The 17,348-nt window shown below is 43.5% G+C and overlaps 1 protein-coding gene across 6 annotated transcripts in view; it reads left to right on the top strand.

Annotated features, from left to right (window-relative positions):
- nrp1a (neuropilin 1a) overlaps positions 1–17,348 on the top strand; it is an 81,287-nt gene that overhangs the window by 51,531 nt on the left and 12,408 nt on the right. For all 6 annotated transcript variants that reach the window (XM_086101583.1, XM_086101582.1, XM_086101587.1 and 3 more), the window contains 4 exons: positions 4,424–4,651; positions 5,699–5,854; positions 7,805–7,971; positions 15,670–15,825. In XM_086101583.1, coding sequence (XP_085957709.1) covers positions 4,424–4,651; positions 5,699–5,854; positions 7,805–7,971; positions 15,670–15,825 — 707 coding nt within the window. The remainder of the gene's footprint in view (positions 1–4,423; positions 4,652–5,698; positions 5,855–7,804; positions 7,972–15,669; positions 15,826–17,348) is intronic.

Raw genomic sequence — 17,348 nt, 5'->3', positions numbered from 1 at the left:
ATGTAACGTTAATGATGATGCACAGATGATCTGATAATGAAGGAATTGCCAACTTGTGCGTGCCAGGAAAGTCGCATACAAAGAATGCAGGGCCTTTATTACGATGATTAAAGGCCCGTGATCACGCAATGTCAAGCCCCGGGACTGGCACCGCCTTTTGTCACGCTTTAAACGCAACCAAAGAGTGAAGCTAAACATACCCTCAAAGAAAAATATGTAAACACACTTCACTTGAGGATCACGTGCCACGCTATACAGAATTGCTTACATGTGCTGCTGTATCCCAACTATAGTCTATGTAAATACATGTTCACAAATACCTCAAGTATACAAACACCGGCGCACCTGGCCTTCATCACGGGGAGGCTGTCGGGTGTCGAAATTGGAAGAAAGCAGGTTGTTTCGCAGTGCTCTCTGGTCGGTTCCCCATCCGTCTCTCATCTAATCCAACCACCTTAATTAGCACGGGCTATTTAGTTTATAGCCTGTAAATTGGCAGGCACACTCCACTGGAAACAGAAAGGAAGTGCCACATGGTGGAGGAAGCTAAATAATCTTCGTCTGACAAACAGAAATGAAGGTGAGCTGATTAAATTTGTGTTTCCTGATGGAATCTGCAGTAAGTAATAGACTTGCCAGAAATTAAGAGGATGGGTAATGGCAGGACCGGAAAGCTGTTTCCAAGTCATTATTATTCAACAATGCCGTGCGATTTGAGGGGAAGTGTAGTTGAAAACATTTCTTTGCAATGAAATGTTCTTTGTGCCTCTACTAGTTTAAACACGGGATTCTGATTCATATTCTGTTTGCGGAATAAGAGTTCATCAGAAAAATTAATTTCAGGGTGCGGCCATTTTGCTAGTCGCTGTCGACTGAAAATGATTTCACCTGGCTCAGGTAACAACCGTCACGGTCCAGCTGTTTTCTGGGTTTGGTCATGTGACGTTTGTGAGCTGAGCCCTTAAATGCGTTACTTGACTTTCCCTTTAAGCATCCACTGGAGTGTGTTTAAGCCTAAAGTATATTAAACACATTATGACACTCGATTGATGGTAAATATTCAGCGTTACGTAACTATCCCTTGTAAAACAAGCCCCAAGTTAACTATCAAAGGAAATAGACGGCTCTGTCGAAACGAGGCTGAACTCACTTGAACCAACCCAAAAAAGGCAAACAAAAATAAGGTTTTTTATCGTTTCGATGATTTATGCGTTGCAAAATCATGTTCCTCCTTTATGAGACAAAGTGTTTTAGATCAAATCTCCTTAAATCTGTAAGTGTTTCTGAAATGTGAGCATGCTGGCTCGACATATGTTTTCCTTTAACAGCTTGGCAGTTTGCATAGAGCCACATCAAGGCTGGCTGCGGGCCCATTCAAGTGGGCGAGGTGGCTTCGATACTGCCATTGAAGACCAACCCCCCCCCCCCCCCCCCAACCACATTCAAGCTCATCGTTGCTATTACTCAGAAGCATGACTAAGTCCGCTGCAGGACTGTCTGACAAAAATCCTATCTTTCAACAATACAATAGACCCGATTGCAAATTCCCGCTTTATTACCCATTGGCAGTCTGGGTGCTTTTACTTGCGCGCACCTGTAAAAACACACTCAAGGTGGGTGCATATGTGTGCGTGTCGGGTGGGGCTCAGAGGGGGCAAATATAGCAAACGTAGCTTTCACGGACGACACGCCCAAATGCCACAGGTCACATCTGGCACAGAGACATGCTGTCATCATGCGCACACAAAGAGACGCTTGCTTCGTGGAAATATATAAATATATCAAAGACAGTTTGGGAGACCGCAGCTCTTCAGCTCAAGCCCCTTCCCCATTCAGCAGCGCCATCCCCCATTTTATCGGACCAGGCAGGGGTGACATAGCAGACACGGCAAAGATGCTTGAAGGCATTTTAAATGCTGTGTCAGAACCAAAATATGTTAAAGCTCATGTGAGTTCATTTCCCGTCCTGGTTAGTGTGAGAGACTGTAGGAGGGTCCGTACAAAATGATGATAAAAAGGAAACGGTTCCAGGGGGTCGGGAACTAGGCTAATGGTCAGCCAGAGAACCGAATAGAAGGTAACCCGTTTTCTTTGACTTAGCAGCTCACAATGCCCTCGTGATGTTATTAACGAGTGACCAAGGAACACGAGAGACGAACTAATGGAAACAAAGAAGAAGAAAAAGACAGCTGCCCCTTTTCCACTTTTTCCACTGCCTCTGTGTAAACTAAACACAGACGTAAGAAGGTCCCATGGAATGTTACGCTCTTTTTTTTCATGGGAGTAAAGACGCTGTGCTCATTGTCTGCAAATGGGACAGCTAGAACAGTCGAATTACTCCCTCATTATAGAATGCCAAGCCAGCCATTTCAGGCAAAAGAACCATATTTGGTCATGTAGTCAAAATCTTTGCTGTAACACACATATACTGCTAAACAGGGAACACAGATAATGATATTAGTATATTATAATGGCATATCATATATTTTGCCTCAAGTCAAACGGCCCCAAGGTTGTTCATTAAGATTATATTGTAAATTTTACAATGCAGTTTTTTTTCTTTTGCTTTGTTTTATGATGACTGTCCACAAGTGTATCCGCCATATCACTTATGTTTCTACAGATTGACAATACATTGCGTTGTTTCTTACCCCTCATGGAGCAATTGAGAACATTAGTGTGTGACTTTCAACACATCAATAATTATTTGTTATCTTGAAGTCTGACAGGGTCTGAAATCTGACAACAATCAAATAGCATTTGACGGGCATATTTGTCTTTTTGTGTGTGTGTGTGTGTGTAAACAAATTCCAATCACTCAGAGAATGGGCCTAAGTGACATTTGTTTACTCCCCTACCCAGCACAGACGGCTTTCTTCAATGGGAAACTAAAAGAATCCATTACTGCAAGCAATAAATGTTGTAACTCTCTGGTTGGGTTGGAGGTTGTCACCCAGCATTACTTCTTTTCTTCTTATTTCCTGTCATAAAGTGCAGTTTATTTAAAAGCAGCAGTAGGACTACTGTGGCCAAACTGTCTGCTTTGTCTCCGATGTGATGACACATCTGTGTGTGCGTGTTGCTCTGCCTGAGTCAGTCCTCACAAATTCCCTTTCTGTTGCTTATTTTGACCCCGCGGGTGAATTCCGCCAGGAGAGATACAAACATCTTGGGTGATAAAACAAGCAGACGCTGAGTCAGTTGGGAGGAGGGAGCGTTGACTCGGCTGACAACAGGATATACATTTCCTGTGATGCTGCCAGTCATCACGGCTCTCTGGACTGATGATGTCGCAGGAAAGAGCGACTGTACTATCAAGCAGACAACAATACAAAACATCCTGGGTGGAATTTTTGTGTTTTCCTTCTTTTATGGGGTAAGCTCACAACGGTCCCATACGCAGTCTTTTTTTATTTATGTTTCTTTTTTTAATGGTGTGCTCTAGGCCGCCCCCAATGTTTTTTTTTTTTTTTTACTGTTGTGATTAATATAAAGCAATGGCTGTAAATGGGCTTTTGATAAGCATCTCGAAGTAGCTAACAGCTCGACTACTATGTGCTTTACAACTTACACAAAGTATTTCTATTATTCCAGTCCCCAAACCTGTGAAATTATTGTCACCCACTGTTTTCAAGTGGGCACACTTTCACTGCTGCTCTAAATGTCAGCCCTCTAAAATGCTCCTCATCGGGGCTTTCAACTTCAATGAAGAGCAAATCGACATGGTTCTCCCTTTAATTTCCCAACGACTGGACAGGCTGAAGCGGGACTGATGGGCGGAATTTGTGGCCCAGCGTGATGCCTGAGAGGAAAAAGCAGTTTACCGCATTCACTTCAGCTGCGGCAAATGTAGCCTGCTGGTTTTTATCGAGCCACCCCCCCCCCCCCAAAAAAAAAGAAATCCTTGCAATTATGTTTTTGGACAACCCCTTCTGCAGCCATCATGCAGGCTGTCAGACTAGTGGGAAAATGATGTTATCCTGGCCACATTTCTGCCACTAAAAGCTCCAAATGATTGGTCGGGATGACACATGACTGTGTGTTTGTGTGAAGCAGGGTCTTTGAGAATTTGCATTAGCGCCTCCGCGGACAAAAAATTCCCTTCCAACTTCATCTGTCACTCCTTCAAAAGTTTCCTGTGGCTGTCAGTGCATTTTTTGGTTGCTGCTGATTCCTGAACTTCATTTCATGCTAAACCAAGGCTCATGTGGGATATGTGTCAATGCTCAGACATTAAGCACTTTCAACTGTTAAGAAATATTTTGACATGAAGCTTTGTCAAATGGTGGCTTCGAGTTGGAATATTGATGTGGTTCTGCTTCTTTCCAGTTTACCACAAAAGAACAATCAATGAGCAATTACCCATCTCCTTGACTGAATTTGTAATTGACCATGAAGCATTTCTTCCCGTTCTTTCTTGCAGGTCCCGAATGCTCTCGGAACTTCACCTCCAATAGCGGTGTCATCAAATCACCAGGCTTTCCAGAAAAGTACCCCAACAACCTGGACTGTACTTTTATGATATTTGCCCCGAGGATGTCAGAAATTATCTTGGAATTCGAGAGCTTTGAGCTGGAACCCGACCCAACACCTCCAACCGGTGTGTTCTGCCGTTACGACCGGCTGGAAATCTGGGATGGCTTTCCTGGAGGTGAGCTTTTCTCTTCACAGCCCACTTGGATTGTAGCGCTTATTTTTTTGGTTTGTGTCATTTATGACAAATGAAACTTTTTAGCGATATGCGTATGCAGTCAGTTATGAAGATGAATGTGGTCGGTCACAGTGTGCTCCCTAAAATCCCTTGGGCCTGGCCTTTGCTTTTTATCCATCAGATAGGGAGGGGCGTGTTGGGATGACAGCCGGCTGCAGGGGGGTTGAACTGACACTCGCCACTGATCACAGCATTAGTAATCACAGATAAGCCACAGGTCTCAGCACAGCAATACCGTTGCATTCCAGCAAAGGTGCTCGGATCACAGCGCACGGCGCAAGGTCATCGCGTTTGCCATCGCCTCCCTCTGCCGCTAACATTCTCGCCTCTATGCTGTCCATTCTTCTCACTCTGCTTAGCGAGTGGCCAACCAATTTTTTGGTTCACCTTATGTGCTAACAGCATTCAGAAAAGGGTTGCCTGATCGGCAAGGTGTGATGTATTTTCCAGCCAGCAAATAAACAGCGATCACAGGAACCTCACCTCGCTATGCTTGATCACATGTTGTGATTCGAATAAAGGCTCCGTGATGTCACCAATTTTGGTAGGAGAAAGTAAACCTTCTTCATGGATAATCGCTTTAGCCGATGGAAATGAAGCCTGTTGTCATGACAAAACGGGAAGGGGACGATCAAAATGTGAGCTGCTGGTTTTAAAGTCTCTACCACCTGTTGGTGGCAGGAAACGGTGTGGACTGAGCCCCACGAAGGGAACGTTGGTTTACATTCAAGCATTTTGGTTACTTATGTATTTTCTTAAACTAAAATGCAATGCGTTCAGTGGTTCTGAGGGTGTCTTATGGTCCATTAGTTAAAGATAGCTAAGGAGTACAGGGTTTACCTCACCGTGACTGCTGGCAAAACACTGCGTTTTTGTCACTGGGTTCACTGAAAATGATTTTGTGACATGACTGTGCTAAACAAATAAGACAGTTGAGCTCCAGTCCAGTCTTTGCCTGAAGCTTCCCCATTAATTTCCCCCCTTTAGTTGGACCATACATTGGGCGGTACTGTGGACAGAACACACCAGGAAGAATCATCTCTTACACCGGCATCCTGGCACTTACAATCAACACAGACAGTGCCATTGCCAAGGAGGGTTTTTCTGCCAACTTCACGGTCATCGAAAGGACCGTTCCAGAGGGTGAGTTGGCATAAATACACGTGGAAAAAAAAAAGGAAACACCCGGATGTCAGAAGACACAGACACAGAAGCACAGGCAAATTAGGAATCTCGTCGACTGCAGTTCCAGAAAACGAACTGCCAAAGGAATCTTACAAAAATAAAGTAGCCGTTGACCATGCAGCTGGTCCATTATTTGACAGACTTAATTAACAACCTTTTTTTTTCAATAAACACCTCGTTTTTCTTTATTTGTGGAATGTGTTTTACAAGTCCTAAATTAACACGCAGCAGGCCAAGACGTGACCCAAAATGTGGATTCTCCACTTCGTAGACACACACACACACACACACGTCTGATGTTTTAACATGGGGCATCAGTCACTGGGTGTGACCTCCTGACCCCATTGTGCAAAAACGCTCCAACTAAACATTTCATTAAGAAAGACAGGGCAGCCAGGAGTCATAAATCTGTCCAAAGGCTAAAGACCACCCTTAGCACACACACGCACACACACACAAAGTGTGCCTTTGACTAGCACAGGAGATGTCTGACATTCAACAAATCTACTAATAATCTCCAAAGGGTTTAGTCTTACCCTGAGGGGAGACACACAAACTACAACCATTAGAATGTTGTCCTGATGTCACTCTTTGCAGATTTCCCCCAAGCTATTTGAGATGCTCCAATCACAAATCTACAATTGACAGATTACAGATTGACTTTTTCATATGGACGATATGGTAGAACATCTGACTTTATTATCTTGATGCGATGGGCCTGGACAAGCCTCCCTTTTCCGTCGCTTCTTGGTAACAGCAGCGGTTGAATGGAAATAGCAGAAAGTCGTTGATGAAGGTGATAAGGTGATGAAAGGCAAGGCCTTTCTCAGACTCTTAACCCTTCAGATCACATTTATCACATTCGGTGCCTGTCATCTCATGCTATGCGATGCTTGACAGCTCACCTGATCAGGTTTTGCCAGTGGTGACAAACAAGCGTCTCTTTGTGTGACTGCCGGCCAATAGGCTGCATGACCGAACAGATGTAACGTCAGTTTGACAAAACCAGACAAAGAATTCTTTGTTTGTTTGTTTTTTATCTCTCTCTCTCTCTCTCTCTCTCTCTCTCTCTCTCTCTCTCTCTCTCTCTCTCTCTCTCTCTCTCTCTCTCATCTCGTCACACTGAGATATCAACATGCCAGAGCATGTATTTGCATGAAGAAAAATTTGGAAGGACCGAAACGCAAATAGGCAGAAGCTAGTAAATGTATGTAGCCATGGTGACACGTGGAGAGGTCCTCTGTTTTGGCTGGCCATTACAATGGCGCCGCCTGTCGAGGTGTCAGCGTGTCTGACCTCCTGGGGTTAGCTGAGTCGACCGCAACCTGACCCAGTGAAATCTGTAACCTCAGAGCCTGGCATGTCTGGAAACGGCTGCCCCGTGTCAACGCAAAACAACATAAACCATCTCGGAACTTGGGTGGTGGGTCATTTTGATTGTGATTTACAACCCCAAGATACAAGTCGTAAATTCACCTAAATTCTCCCAAGAGATTAAATCAAATCCAATCATGGAGTGTTCAGAAGAAAAAAAAAAAGCCCTACAGATGACGGAAGCAGATCCTCCCTGAAAAGGAATAAAAAAGTGACATGAAAGTCGTTTTAAAGGATGAAAAAGACTTAAACTTAGCTCGCACTGAATATTTTATAGTGACATTTTTACTTCTTAATGCAGAACACTTTCAACCTGCATCTATTAAAACCAGGGGAGAATGAAAAGAGAAAGCATTTACTGAAGCATCCTTGATGTGGAGTTCTTTTCTGGACGGCAGCACTCAGTGCCTGTTATGTCGCATCCTCCTCCCCAGAGAACTGGGACACACTGAAAACATATGCTCGAGCTATTGTGTGGCAACACGACGCTTAGCCTCTCCCCTTTTCATCATTTTGCCAAACTCCCTTTCTCAGACTTTGATTGCAGTGACCCCTTGGGAATGGAATCGGGTGAGATAACATCCGACCAAATCGTGGCCTCGTCCCAGTACAACCCCAGCTGGTCTCCGGAGCGTTCCAGACTCAACTACTACGAGAATGCGTGGACGCCTGCACAGGACTCAAACAAGGAGTGGATACAGGTAACCAAAGGCATCATCTAAGAAGTACAAACCCCCCCAATCATCCATCCATTTCCACACATTATAATTGATTAAAGGACACTGTCATCTTAAAATGTTGTTTGCCGCGCCAAACAAAGCAGAGCTGACCTGCATTTGTCAGCCAGTCTCATGGAATGTAGTTGTTCCGTATCTCCTTGATAAGACCTGGCAGCATTGTTAAAGGTCGGCTAAGAGTCCCGCTGGACCAGACTTCAGTCCAAATGAATATTTGTTTTTAGCTTTCTCAGACTGTTGTAAAAAATATAATAGGAACTTTTAGGGTGCAACTACTGGTCACTCACTCTCTTTTGTACTTGTAATACAATATGAAATACCATGACCAAAAACCCTGTCCACACTGAGTAGCTAATTTTGGTGCAAAATAGCTTATCCAAACACTTCTTCGCCACTTTGTTGGGTTTCCAAGCGCAGTAATTTGGTGTGGTAATGCAAGGGTGTGCATAAATTGGTGGATAAGTTCTCTTCTAGACAAGAAGTCTAAAATGGCACTCAACATATTCGTTTTGTTTGAGTTCATTGGAAGGTTATCTATACTTTGACCAAATGGTATGCTACCACGTCTGCTTGCACGGCTGAGGCAACCACTGCCGCTTTTGTGGTGGAAGCTAAAGCCAGAGAGGAGTTCCTCAACTGTACTAAGCAAAGCTGAAGCAAATGACATCCTCTAGTGGAAAGGAGTTTCAGTGGTCCAGCATTAAGACATAATAGGGTGTCATCAAGCCATAGCTTTTCTTCGATACAGATTTAATGCTTTTTTAATGTACAACAAGAGGCATTTGGGGCATAAAAACTGTTTACTTACCCACATTTTCTCATGTCTCCCTTTCCCACTTGTTAATTCCTTCGTTCCTCGGTAACAACAGCCTATTAAAGGATGTTGGGATTTGGAAAGCGCCGCTTTCTTATCCACACAATGTGGCAGCCATCCTAGCCATACAGACAAATAGCCTCCCCTTTATCTTATTTTATTTTATATATTTTTTTGTCTGTCGGCTTGTCTGCGCAACAATCATTATTCGCACGGGAGCTCTATGTAAAGACAAAGACTATCATCCAGCCCTGGATGGAAATAAATCGTGGACCAAGTCACAGCACAGGCAACCTTCGGTGACTGAGCCGAAGCGCTACCTAGATGCAAATGGGGCCTGCTTGATTTATTATCTGAAGTCCCTTCAGGCCTTGTAAATTCCCAGACTGTTTTTCTTTTCCTTCCATTTGTTTCAGCCCTCTCTGCTTCATTGCTGAAAAGTTTGGTCCCAGCATATTCCTGAGGGGATGAATAATAGAGCCAACCGCAAGCCAAATATTTACTTGCGGAGAGTCATAAGCAAGCTTTCCCTTTATTATTGCAGTGAAAATATTGTCTTGGGATCCCATGGTGCTCCTTCAGACTAATTTAATCAGTGAGAGAACATGTATATGTGTTGCTTGCTGTGCTTTCTCCCATACATGCGTCCTTTTTTCTTTTTTTTTTTTTTCTTTTTGCCCGTACGGCAACAATTGTTAGATTTTTCCCACATATTCTAAAAAAATATTCCCTGTTTTTTTTAGAGCTCTGCTTCCATTTCCATTGTGTGTATAAAGATTTTGTTTCTATTTTATCGAAATGAATGGTGGCATAATGCTTGGTGCGGTGTTTACTTTGAACACCGCAACCAAACTAGCATCGCTGGTCAACATGAAGAATCAAGACAGTTCCGAAGGCACGAGGCTTTTTAGCTGTGGTCGCTAAGGATGCCAGCCGTTTCTTGAACACTATCCCAACGTGGCTCTCTTCCAGCGGAAAGACCCCCCCCCCCCCCCATAATGATTTGTTGTCACTCGAGATTCTCCTTGTTATTCAGTATTGATCCGATTGAAAATTTGATTTGGCAGTAAAATGTGGATATGAAACTGGACGCACTCTAATGGGCTTGCTCAGTTCCCCGATACTAATCTGATCCAAACCCTTCTAATGTCAGAGCGGACGAAAGGGCCAAGTCTGTGGTTTCCATGTCATTTGTGCCGTCCGAGGAGTGTGTAGCACTTGTGCCGAACACTTTGAGCACCAGGCCAATTATCACAAGTGGTATTAAAAGAGTGGAATTCGTCATTCCGCTTTCAATAAGTCGGTCTGTGGCGGCGCAACAAGCTCGGATCCCCTCGCGGCACGCGCAAATCATCTCAGTGCACCACGAGACGCATCTCACTCATTTTTTGCACTCATTATTTATTTCATTATCGTTCCCCGGCTGCGGTTTGTGGCAAACACTTTTATAATTCATGACCTTTTGCCAGATGCTCAGCTTTTTGCCTACTTTTGCTTGTTGTCATCAGTGTTCACGCTGTCTCCTTCTGACACAAGAAAAGGTTCGTAATTAGATTATCGTCGTGTAGTTTGGGGACCCAGTGCTGACTTAGTCATATCATTAATCAGCGGTTTGCTGTACACAGAGATAAGCAGATGTCCTTTGAGTGGGTTTGTGACTCTGGATAGTAAAGACGCAGGTGATAATCCTTCCAAACAAGCCTTTTCTTTTTTCATTTGTTTGCGCTCGCTCTTTTCCGCCTTCACTCGTCAACCCACTTCTTATCCCTCATGAAAATTCAAGTCTGCACGAGGAGCATGAAGGTGGGAGATTTGTGCATATTATCCTCCTGTATGAGCCACTCTGTTCTTTGAAGCCTAAGAGGATGAACAGCAGGAGCCTCCGCGGCAGGTTGAAATGAAAATGAATTAGCCTGCACCCCAGACTCCCCGGCTTAGGGCCTGATCATCGGCTTTATGAAGTCAGGGTAGCGCCAGAAGGAAAACTTGATTAACACTTTAGCATTGTCAAGAAAACACCGGCATTTGCACATTGTGGATCAGAGCACGGTGGCCCGAGAACTAAGGGGGACCATAATGGGGGTGGAGGGGGGGTGACTAAGGAGCCTGAAGCATATGAGAGAGAAAGGATCTGATGGCCGCAAAGAGTCACCAGAGTGTCAGAATGATTCAATGAGAGCAGGACCAGGTCGCTGTCAGGCAACTGCCATTGATTGCAGGCACACACAACATGAATAATTAACGCTGTCTTGGAGAGAGCCCAACTGTCGATACTTAAAAGCCTTTTTATTGAACAACTCACAATGGCAACATTATATACCCAGAAGCATATGCGCCAGACAGTAAGTTAGCTTTCTGAGTCACATCTATAATTTATTCTTCAATAGTTCCATCTATTGACGACAATTGTTTATTCTAGCGCACTTTAGCTATTATTTGTATTGGTATTTCTGTATTTATTTCTATTCACACAACCAAACGGTTAAATATGAAAGGAGACAATGACACTAAAAGTTGCTTCTCTCTTTCTGGAGTGATAGCAAGTTTGGTTTACACAATATGTAACCAAACCAATATGTAACCAAATTTCTCAGGGATTGACAGTTATCGAGATTCCCCGTTCAGCCATATATGCTTTTGGTGAGCCAAGGATACTGTTTTGCCCCACTCCGTCCTTTATGTCATTCATGGTTTCTCAAATGAAGACAAATTATATCATATTATAAAATGAACAGGGGAATAAACGGCGGTTTGTCTGTTGATTAAGTGCAGACATAAAAATTGAGCTCATCAACCTCCTCATCACTTCAGCGTACAAATGGAAACCGAGTTGGCTACCTCACTGCTTCCCTGCTTCCCGCTCTCAAATGGAATAATCAATCAAGGGATGCAGAATCCCACTTGAAGGAGAGATGCTAAAACCTGGACTCAAAATTATACCAAAAAGATATTGCATGATATGATAAAAAGAAAGAGTTGCTCGGTAGAAATTCAGATCATAATTCTTATCATGTCTCTGAATGGTTACTCGCATGAATAATCTGAGCCTGACTCATCAAACATCTGCCAGACATGACATGTACCTCCAGGTTGCCTCGCTTTCCTGTCCAATGGCCATGTCATTGTTTCATAATCATGACTCAGAGCTGTGGTCATGCACGCAGATGTGTCAGGGGCGGTCGTAACAATGGAACCCGAGCAAGGATTGAAAATGACGGAGGCCTAAAAATTTGACATCCGCAAGCTTGACCTCACCAACCATTCAATGGACAATCAAACGAGAGCTGAGTCAGGAAATATTCTACATTCACGAAGATAAGAATCCTCTTTTAAGAGTTTGTTACTGTTGTTATTGTTTGCAGTGGTGTGGACTGCGTCACACTGAGATGGATTGACTTTAGAATATTTCCCTTATTTAGCCACATGAGCGTAAAATATTCCATTACGATGAGAACAGTATTGATGCAACTCTTAAAAGTAAATTCTACCGACATCGCCAATGAAGCGCTAAGTGTAATACATGCACAGGTTCCCCACAAAAAAGACAAATTTGCGAGTAATATTACCTGTTGTGAGACTAATTATTTCCCTCTGCATGAGGAAATGAGATCATCAGCGCAATGAATGGAACATATACATAATTTAATGTCCCCAAAAAGGTGCCGTGTCTAAAAATAAACCCTCATCACGTCAAGTGAATATTGTGATAAATGGGAGGTTGTGGGGGTGGCTCCTGGGTCCTGCAGTCCTTATTTATTCAAGATGATGTTATTATGGAGTGACAGGATACCCCAAAACAAGGAACACTTGCTGTTCTGTCGAAGAAATTGGCAAACCAGCTGCTCAAAGCTCGTTAAAAGAAGCACTGTGAGGCAAAACACATGCTGACAGCATGTTAGGTGACCAAAGAATCATCATATTTTTCTTATTATCACAAAAATGATGCTGATGATGATGATTATTATTATTAGTAAGATAAAGCCCCACAAAGTGATTTGCATTCAGTGGAAGGTCAGACCTTTGATGAGTGTATTTGAGCCTTCCAGGGCCATAAAGTATTTCCAGAGGTTTTGTTCTATCTGTGTCTACCAGCTGGTCTTTGCTGCTCTCCTTACGATTTCTGAGCTTGCTGTTTTTCAGAGGGGGCCAAAAATCACTTATTCACCCAGCGTTCCCATCACGAACATGTTCCCCAACATTGAGCCGGAGGGTTTTTAAAAAAGTATTTGACAGTACCCCCCCCCCCCCCCCCCCCCACAGCTCAGACTGCTGATTTCTTGGCAGTTCAATTATAAACCAATCAAGCATAGAGAGGTATATCGTCAAAACATTTTGTTGACCTTTTTTTTTTCTTTTACAACATCCATTTGACCAGCTTTTCACACTGCATTCACGCAACAGTGATTAAGCTTCGGTTAAAATACGTATCGTGCAGCTTGAGTAATGGCGAGTCTTCACTCGCACAGCTGCCAGGACTCTTGAAGTATCATTTTTTTAATTATTGCTTCGTTCAAACGCATCCAAAGAAACCATTCAAGAATATCATCTGGAGTTCAATGTTTTTGATCGACGTCATCACAAGCCCAACGTATTTGTCTTCCTCCCTTTCTGGTTGCAATCATTCACACTGACTTAAGAGTTTGCCTTAAATCTTCATTATTACAAAGGAAACTTGAGGTCATGCAGAAAGAATACAAATTAAATTGTTCAAGCCAGAGTAATTTCCTTTTGATGACTCGCTGTGTACTCGCCACGCTTCTTTATTTGTCTTGACAATATGCGGGCTGCGATTGTGGACATCTTTCACGCTGTTGCATTTGCCGAGTTCCAAAACGTCGCCGCAATGGCTCGATTCGGGTCACTTTTCACTGCTCCTTGTGAAATGAGTCACTCACGAATGTGATTTAGCCTTTCAAGGCTCGAAGCTGTACGCCGCAAGTCATTTCTGAATGTTCATGAATGTTTTATACATCAAGATCACTTTGTGCAATCCACAGGCTGGCGTAACTGCTGACAGAACGTTCATTCATTATGTTGGTCTGTTTGTTGTTGCTGTGGCCTCTGGGCTGCGGAATGCAAGCGCCCAGGCAGGCAGTCTTCTGCTCCTGACCTATGTAACCTTGGTCTGTTAGCGCAACCGCTACCTTGTTGTTCTTCCTCTAACAAGTATCCATTAATAAATCATGCTTGGCCCATTATCCAGCCCCCTACTGTCTGAGAGTCTATATGAAAGTGATCCACTCTCGACCTCACCGCGTCCATCTTTCGCGTCCAACTCAGTCTTCCAGGAAAATGATTTGTAAAGCTTTAGAAAGTGCTGTTGTATTCAAAACAAAACATAGCTATAACTCTTTCGCTTTCTGTTACCGGCTCTTGATCTTGTGTGATTCAACAGACTGTAAATTGTTGATGGCATGTGGCGATTTGCAACAAACACTCGCAAACGTATCTTGGCTCTCTCATATACTTGGAGATGAGAGACTCGAGAGGCATGCTCTTTTTTCTCTCCAGCTCTAAATGCATCAAGGACCGATTGATCGATGACTAAATAAAAGAGGCTCAAGTGCCACCGTGCTTGTCGATGGCCTTAGCTTTAATTTTAGTATGCAGAAAGCTTTGAATAAGTATGAGCAAACTCTCTTGTGCATCTGCGCCCCTGGAACCAATCCTAAATGAAGGGTTCCATTTTGGTCCTTTTTTTTTTTTTTTGCTACACTCACATGCAATCACCAAAATGTACATTCGTAGTTGTATGAAAGATTCAAAACAGACTCTCTCATCACGCTCTGGAAACCGGTTGCCCCGTGCCCAAACGTACTGCTCCGCTATTTTAGTAGCATCTGAATGCAATTACTCCTCATTAATGTCTGCTCAATCTATAAAAGTAGAGTTGGAGCTTTTTAAGTAAGCTTCTTTAAACCGGGCATTATTTAAAAACCTTCCAGTTGGCACACCACTGCCCACTCAGTTGTGGGTGAAGGGGTTGTCCTGACATTTGTCTCCATTTTAGTCATTGGGTAGTGGATTAGCTCTTGCTGATTACGGTACTTCATGATTGTGGAAACCAAAAATGCACAGTTCTACCATAAGCCTTGTGTATCACTCATTACAAGCAATGTAGGCATCAGCAATACAAAAAAAAAAAACCCAAACAAACAAAAACTACACGGATGTCCTTGACACATAAACAGACGCCGACTGACTTCCATAAGGGTTTGTGTGGTCTTCCTTTCCTGAAAGTCACGGTCGTGACATGGTTGTGATCATGCCTGATGCTCGACAGGCACACAACTGGGATTCTTTTTAGGGTCTGAAGCAAGTCAATTACTAACTTTGCTGAACACCAGCTCTGCAAATGTAAACATGTGACAAATATATAAAGAGCAGACATCCAGCACAAACTCTCACTCTCTCTCTCTCTCCCACTCTCTCTCACTCTCTGGCCGATCCCACATTGTAAATGATAAAACAGCCCATCGGTGGGTTAAAGTTCATGATTACTTCATAAAGGCACTCGGAGGCTTGATATTTGGTCTTCAATCTCTATTTCTTCCTTTCTTATTGGTGAATTTGGATTTGATCTGATTGTAAAGATTACATTTCTATCCAATATGTTTGTGACATACACATCAGGAAATGAAGTTGTCATCCCGAGTCTTTTTCATTCATTCACAGATATTGTCATGACATGTTATTAAATTTCAGGTAACAATCGTGGCTAGAAAAAAAATGGACACCCTCTGAACATACAAAAAGACCTCTTGCCATTCTTGTGATAATCGCGGAAATATGTTAGATTATCCTCCTATTAAATGCTTTGCCGTTTGTTCTGATCCTGCACTTCTCAGGTGGACCTTGGGTTCTTACGGTTCGTCTCAGCCATCGGTACACAGGGTGCAGTTTCCCAGGAGACCCGCAGGACTTATTTTGTAAATTCCTACAAAGTAGACGTCAGTTCAAATGGGGAAGACTGGATCACGCTCAAGGAGGGCTCGAAACAAAAGGTAACGAGTTTTCCTCAAAGGTATCATTTTTTTATATGGGCATTACGAACATGTAATGATAATCTTTTGCGTCCTCCAGCATTTGTTCAGTTAGCCACAGAACATCCACCAGATGTTGACAGTACCACAATAGCATTGCAGAATAAAAGTCGTTTATTTTTGTGACTTGTCTGCGAGGGCCAAGTCATAGATACCGGCAACATTTGGACTATCCCGACTCAAGAAGACCAGCTGATTTGGATTATGGTTTGCTGCGTGTTGCCTTCGAAAGCCACAAAATGGGAAATGCCCTGTCATATATGCTCTAACGTGCAATTATACACTCTGCTCAGTGTGGCCGCCTCGCCACTGCGTGTGTGTGAGTGGTCGAATTTTACTGCGCATGCTAGTAGTATCTGTAGCCACCGGGGAGATTTTCCAAGGAATGTCGCCTCTGTTTGTGTTCGGCTCCCTTCAACTTGTAAAAGGGACAGCAATGACAAAAGACTTGTCAAACAACATTTTAATGTAATTCTTGTTGAGGATGTCATGTTTGAGCAGCTGGGATAGGCGGATCCCGGAGAGCAAAACTGACAGGGAGAGGAAGAGAGGAATGGTATGCTCGGCCGGAGCCTGGGATCCATTGATTGCTGATCAGCGCGGCAGGTTTTGTCCATCTGGATGCATCGGCCAAAGTGGGTGTCCACAGGGTCACTGAGGCATGTTTGACGTGTAAATACTGTGGAAGCGACGCTTTCTCAAGAGCAACGGGGGCATCTAAACCACCATGTTTGTGCACACAGACCGCCGGGTTTGCTTCCTTTTCGTCCTCTCTTAAGTACACTGACCCTTGTGCGTAAAGTGCTGGTCGCAAGGTGCCACGGTCACACTCCACCATTTTTTTTCTCCGTATCCTAAAGTGCTTCTGTTATACAATAGGCACCATTTACCGCCTGCTGAAGTTGCAGATTTGTGTTCTCCAAAAAAAACAACAACTTTACACTTAGCAAGCTGAGTGGAAGACTGATGACATTTACACCAGTTCATGACTGTTACCCGGTCCCTTTGTTGCGAGTCCTTGAGTGACATGTTTGAGAGCATTCGGAAGGACACTGCATGGGCCAATGACTCTGCCCTTGCATCATGTTTTCGGTCATGTCAAATTACCTCATCTGTCCACCCTGCTCGATTCCTCTCTACACTATAAACCTTGAGTTCAGGAGGTTGAGGGGTTGTACGGCTAATATTCAATTACCCTGACTGAACTCTGATGGACAATTCAGAGTTGTGTGGTCAGCCTCCTCGTAAAGTCACTGAATGCTCCACTGTGACGTGGTCTGCGCCATTACTGACCTTTAAACAAGACACTGCAGTAAAACATCCACAGATTTGGATCAAGAGTACACAAAAGGGGCATCTTTGGTCAATTTTGTGCCGTTAGTGTTGCAAATACTTCCTCGGGTTTCCCAGGCCAGAGCCCACATCTGGTGCGCAGGAAACTGGAGAACTATTTATGAGCCGCCTAAGTTTCAAACATAACAGTG

The sequence above is a fragment of the Hippocampus guttulatus genome, chromosome 21 (assembly GCF_054856545.1).
Source record: "Hippocampus guttulatus isolate MCC_2025c chromosome 21, RoL_Hgut_1.0, whole genome shotgun sequence".
NCBI classification, from domain to species: Eukaryota; Metazoa; Chordata; class Actinopteri; order Syngnathiformes; family Syngnathidae; genus Hippocampus; species Hippocampus guttulatus.
The sequence above is the reverse complement of the archived record's forward strand: the minus strand, read 5'-3'. Positions and strand labels throughout refer to the sequence as shown.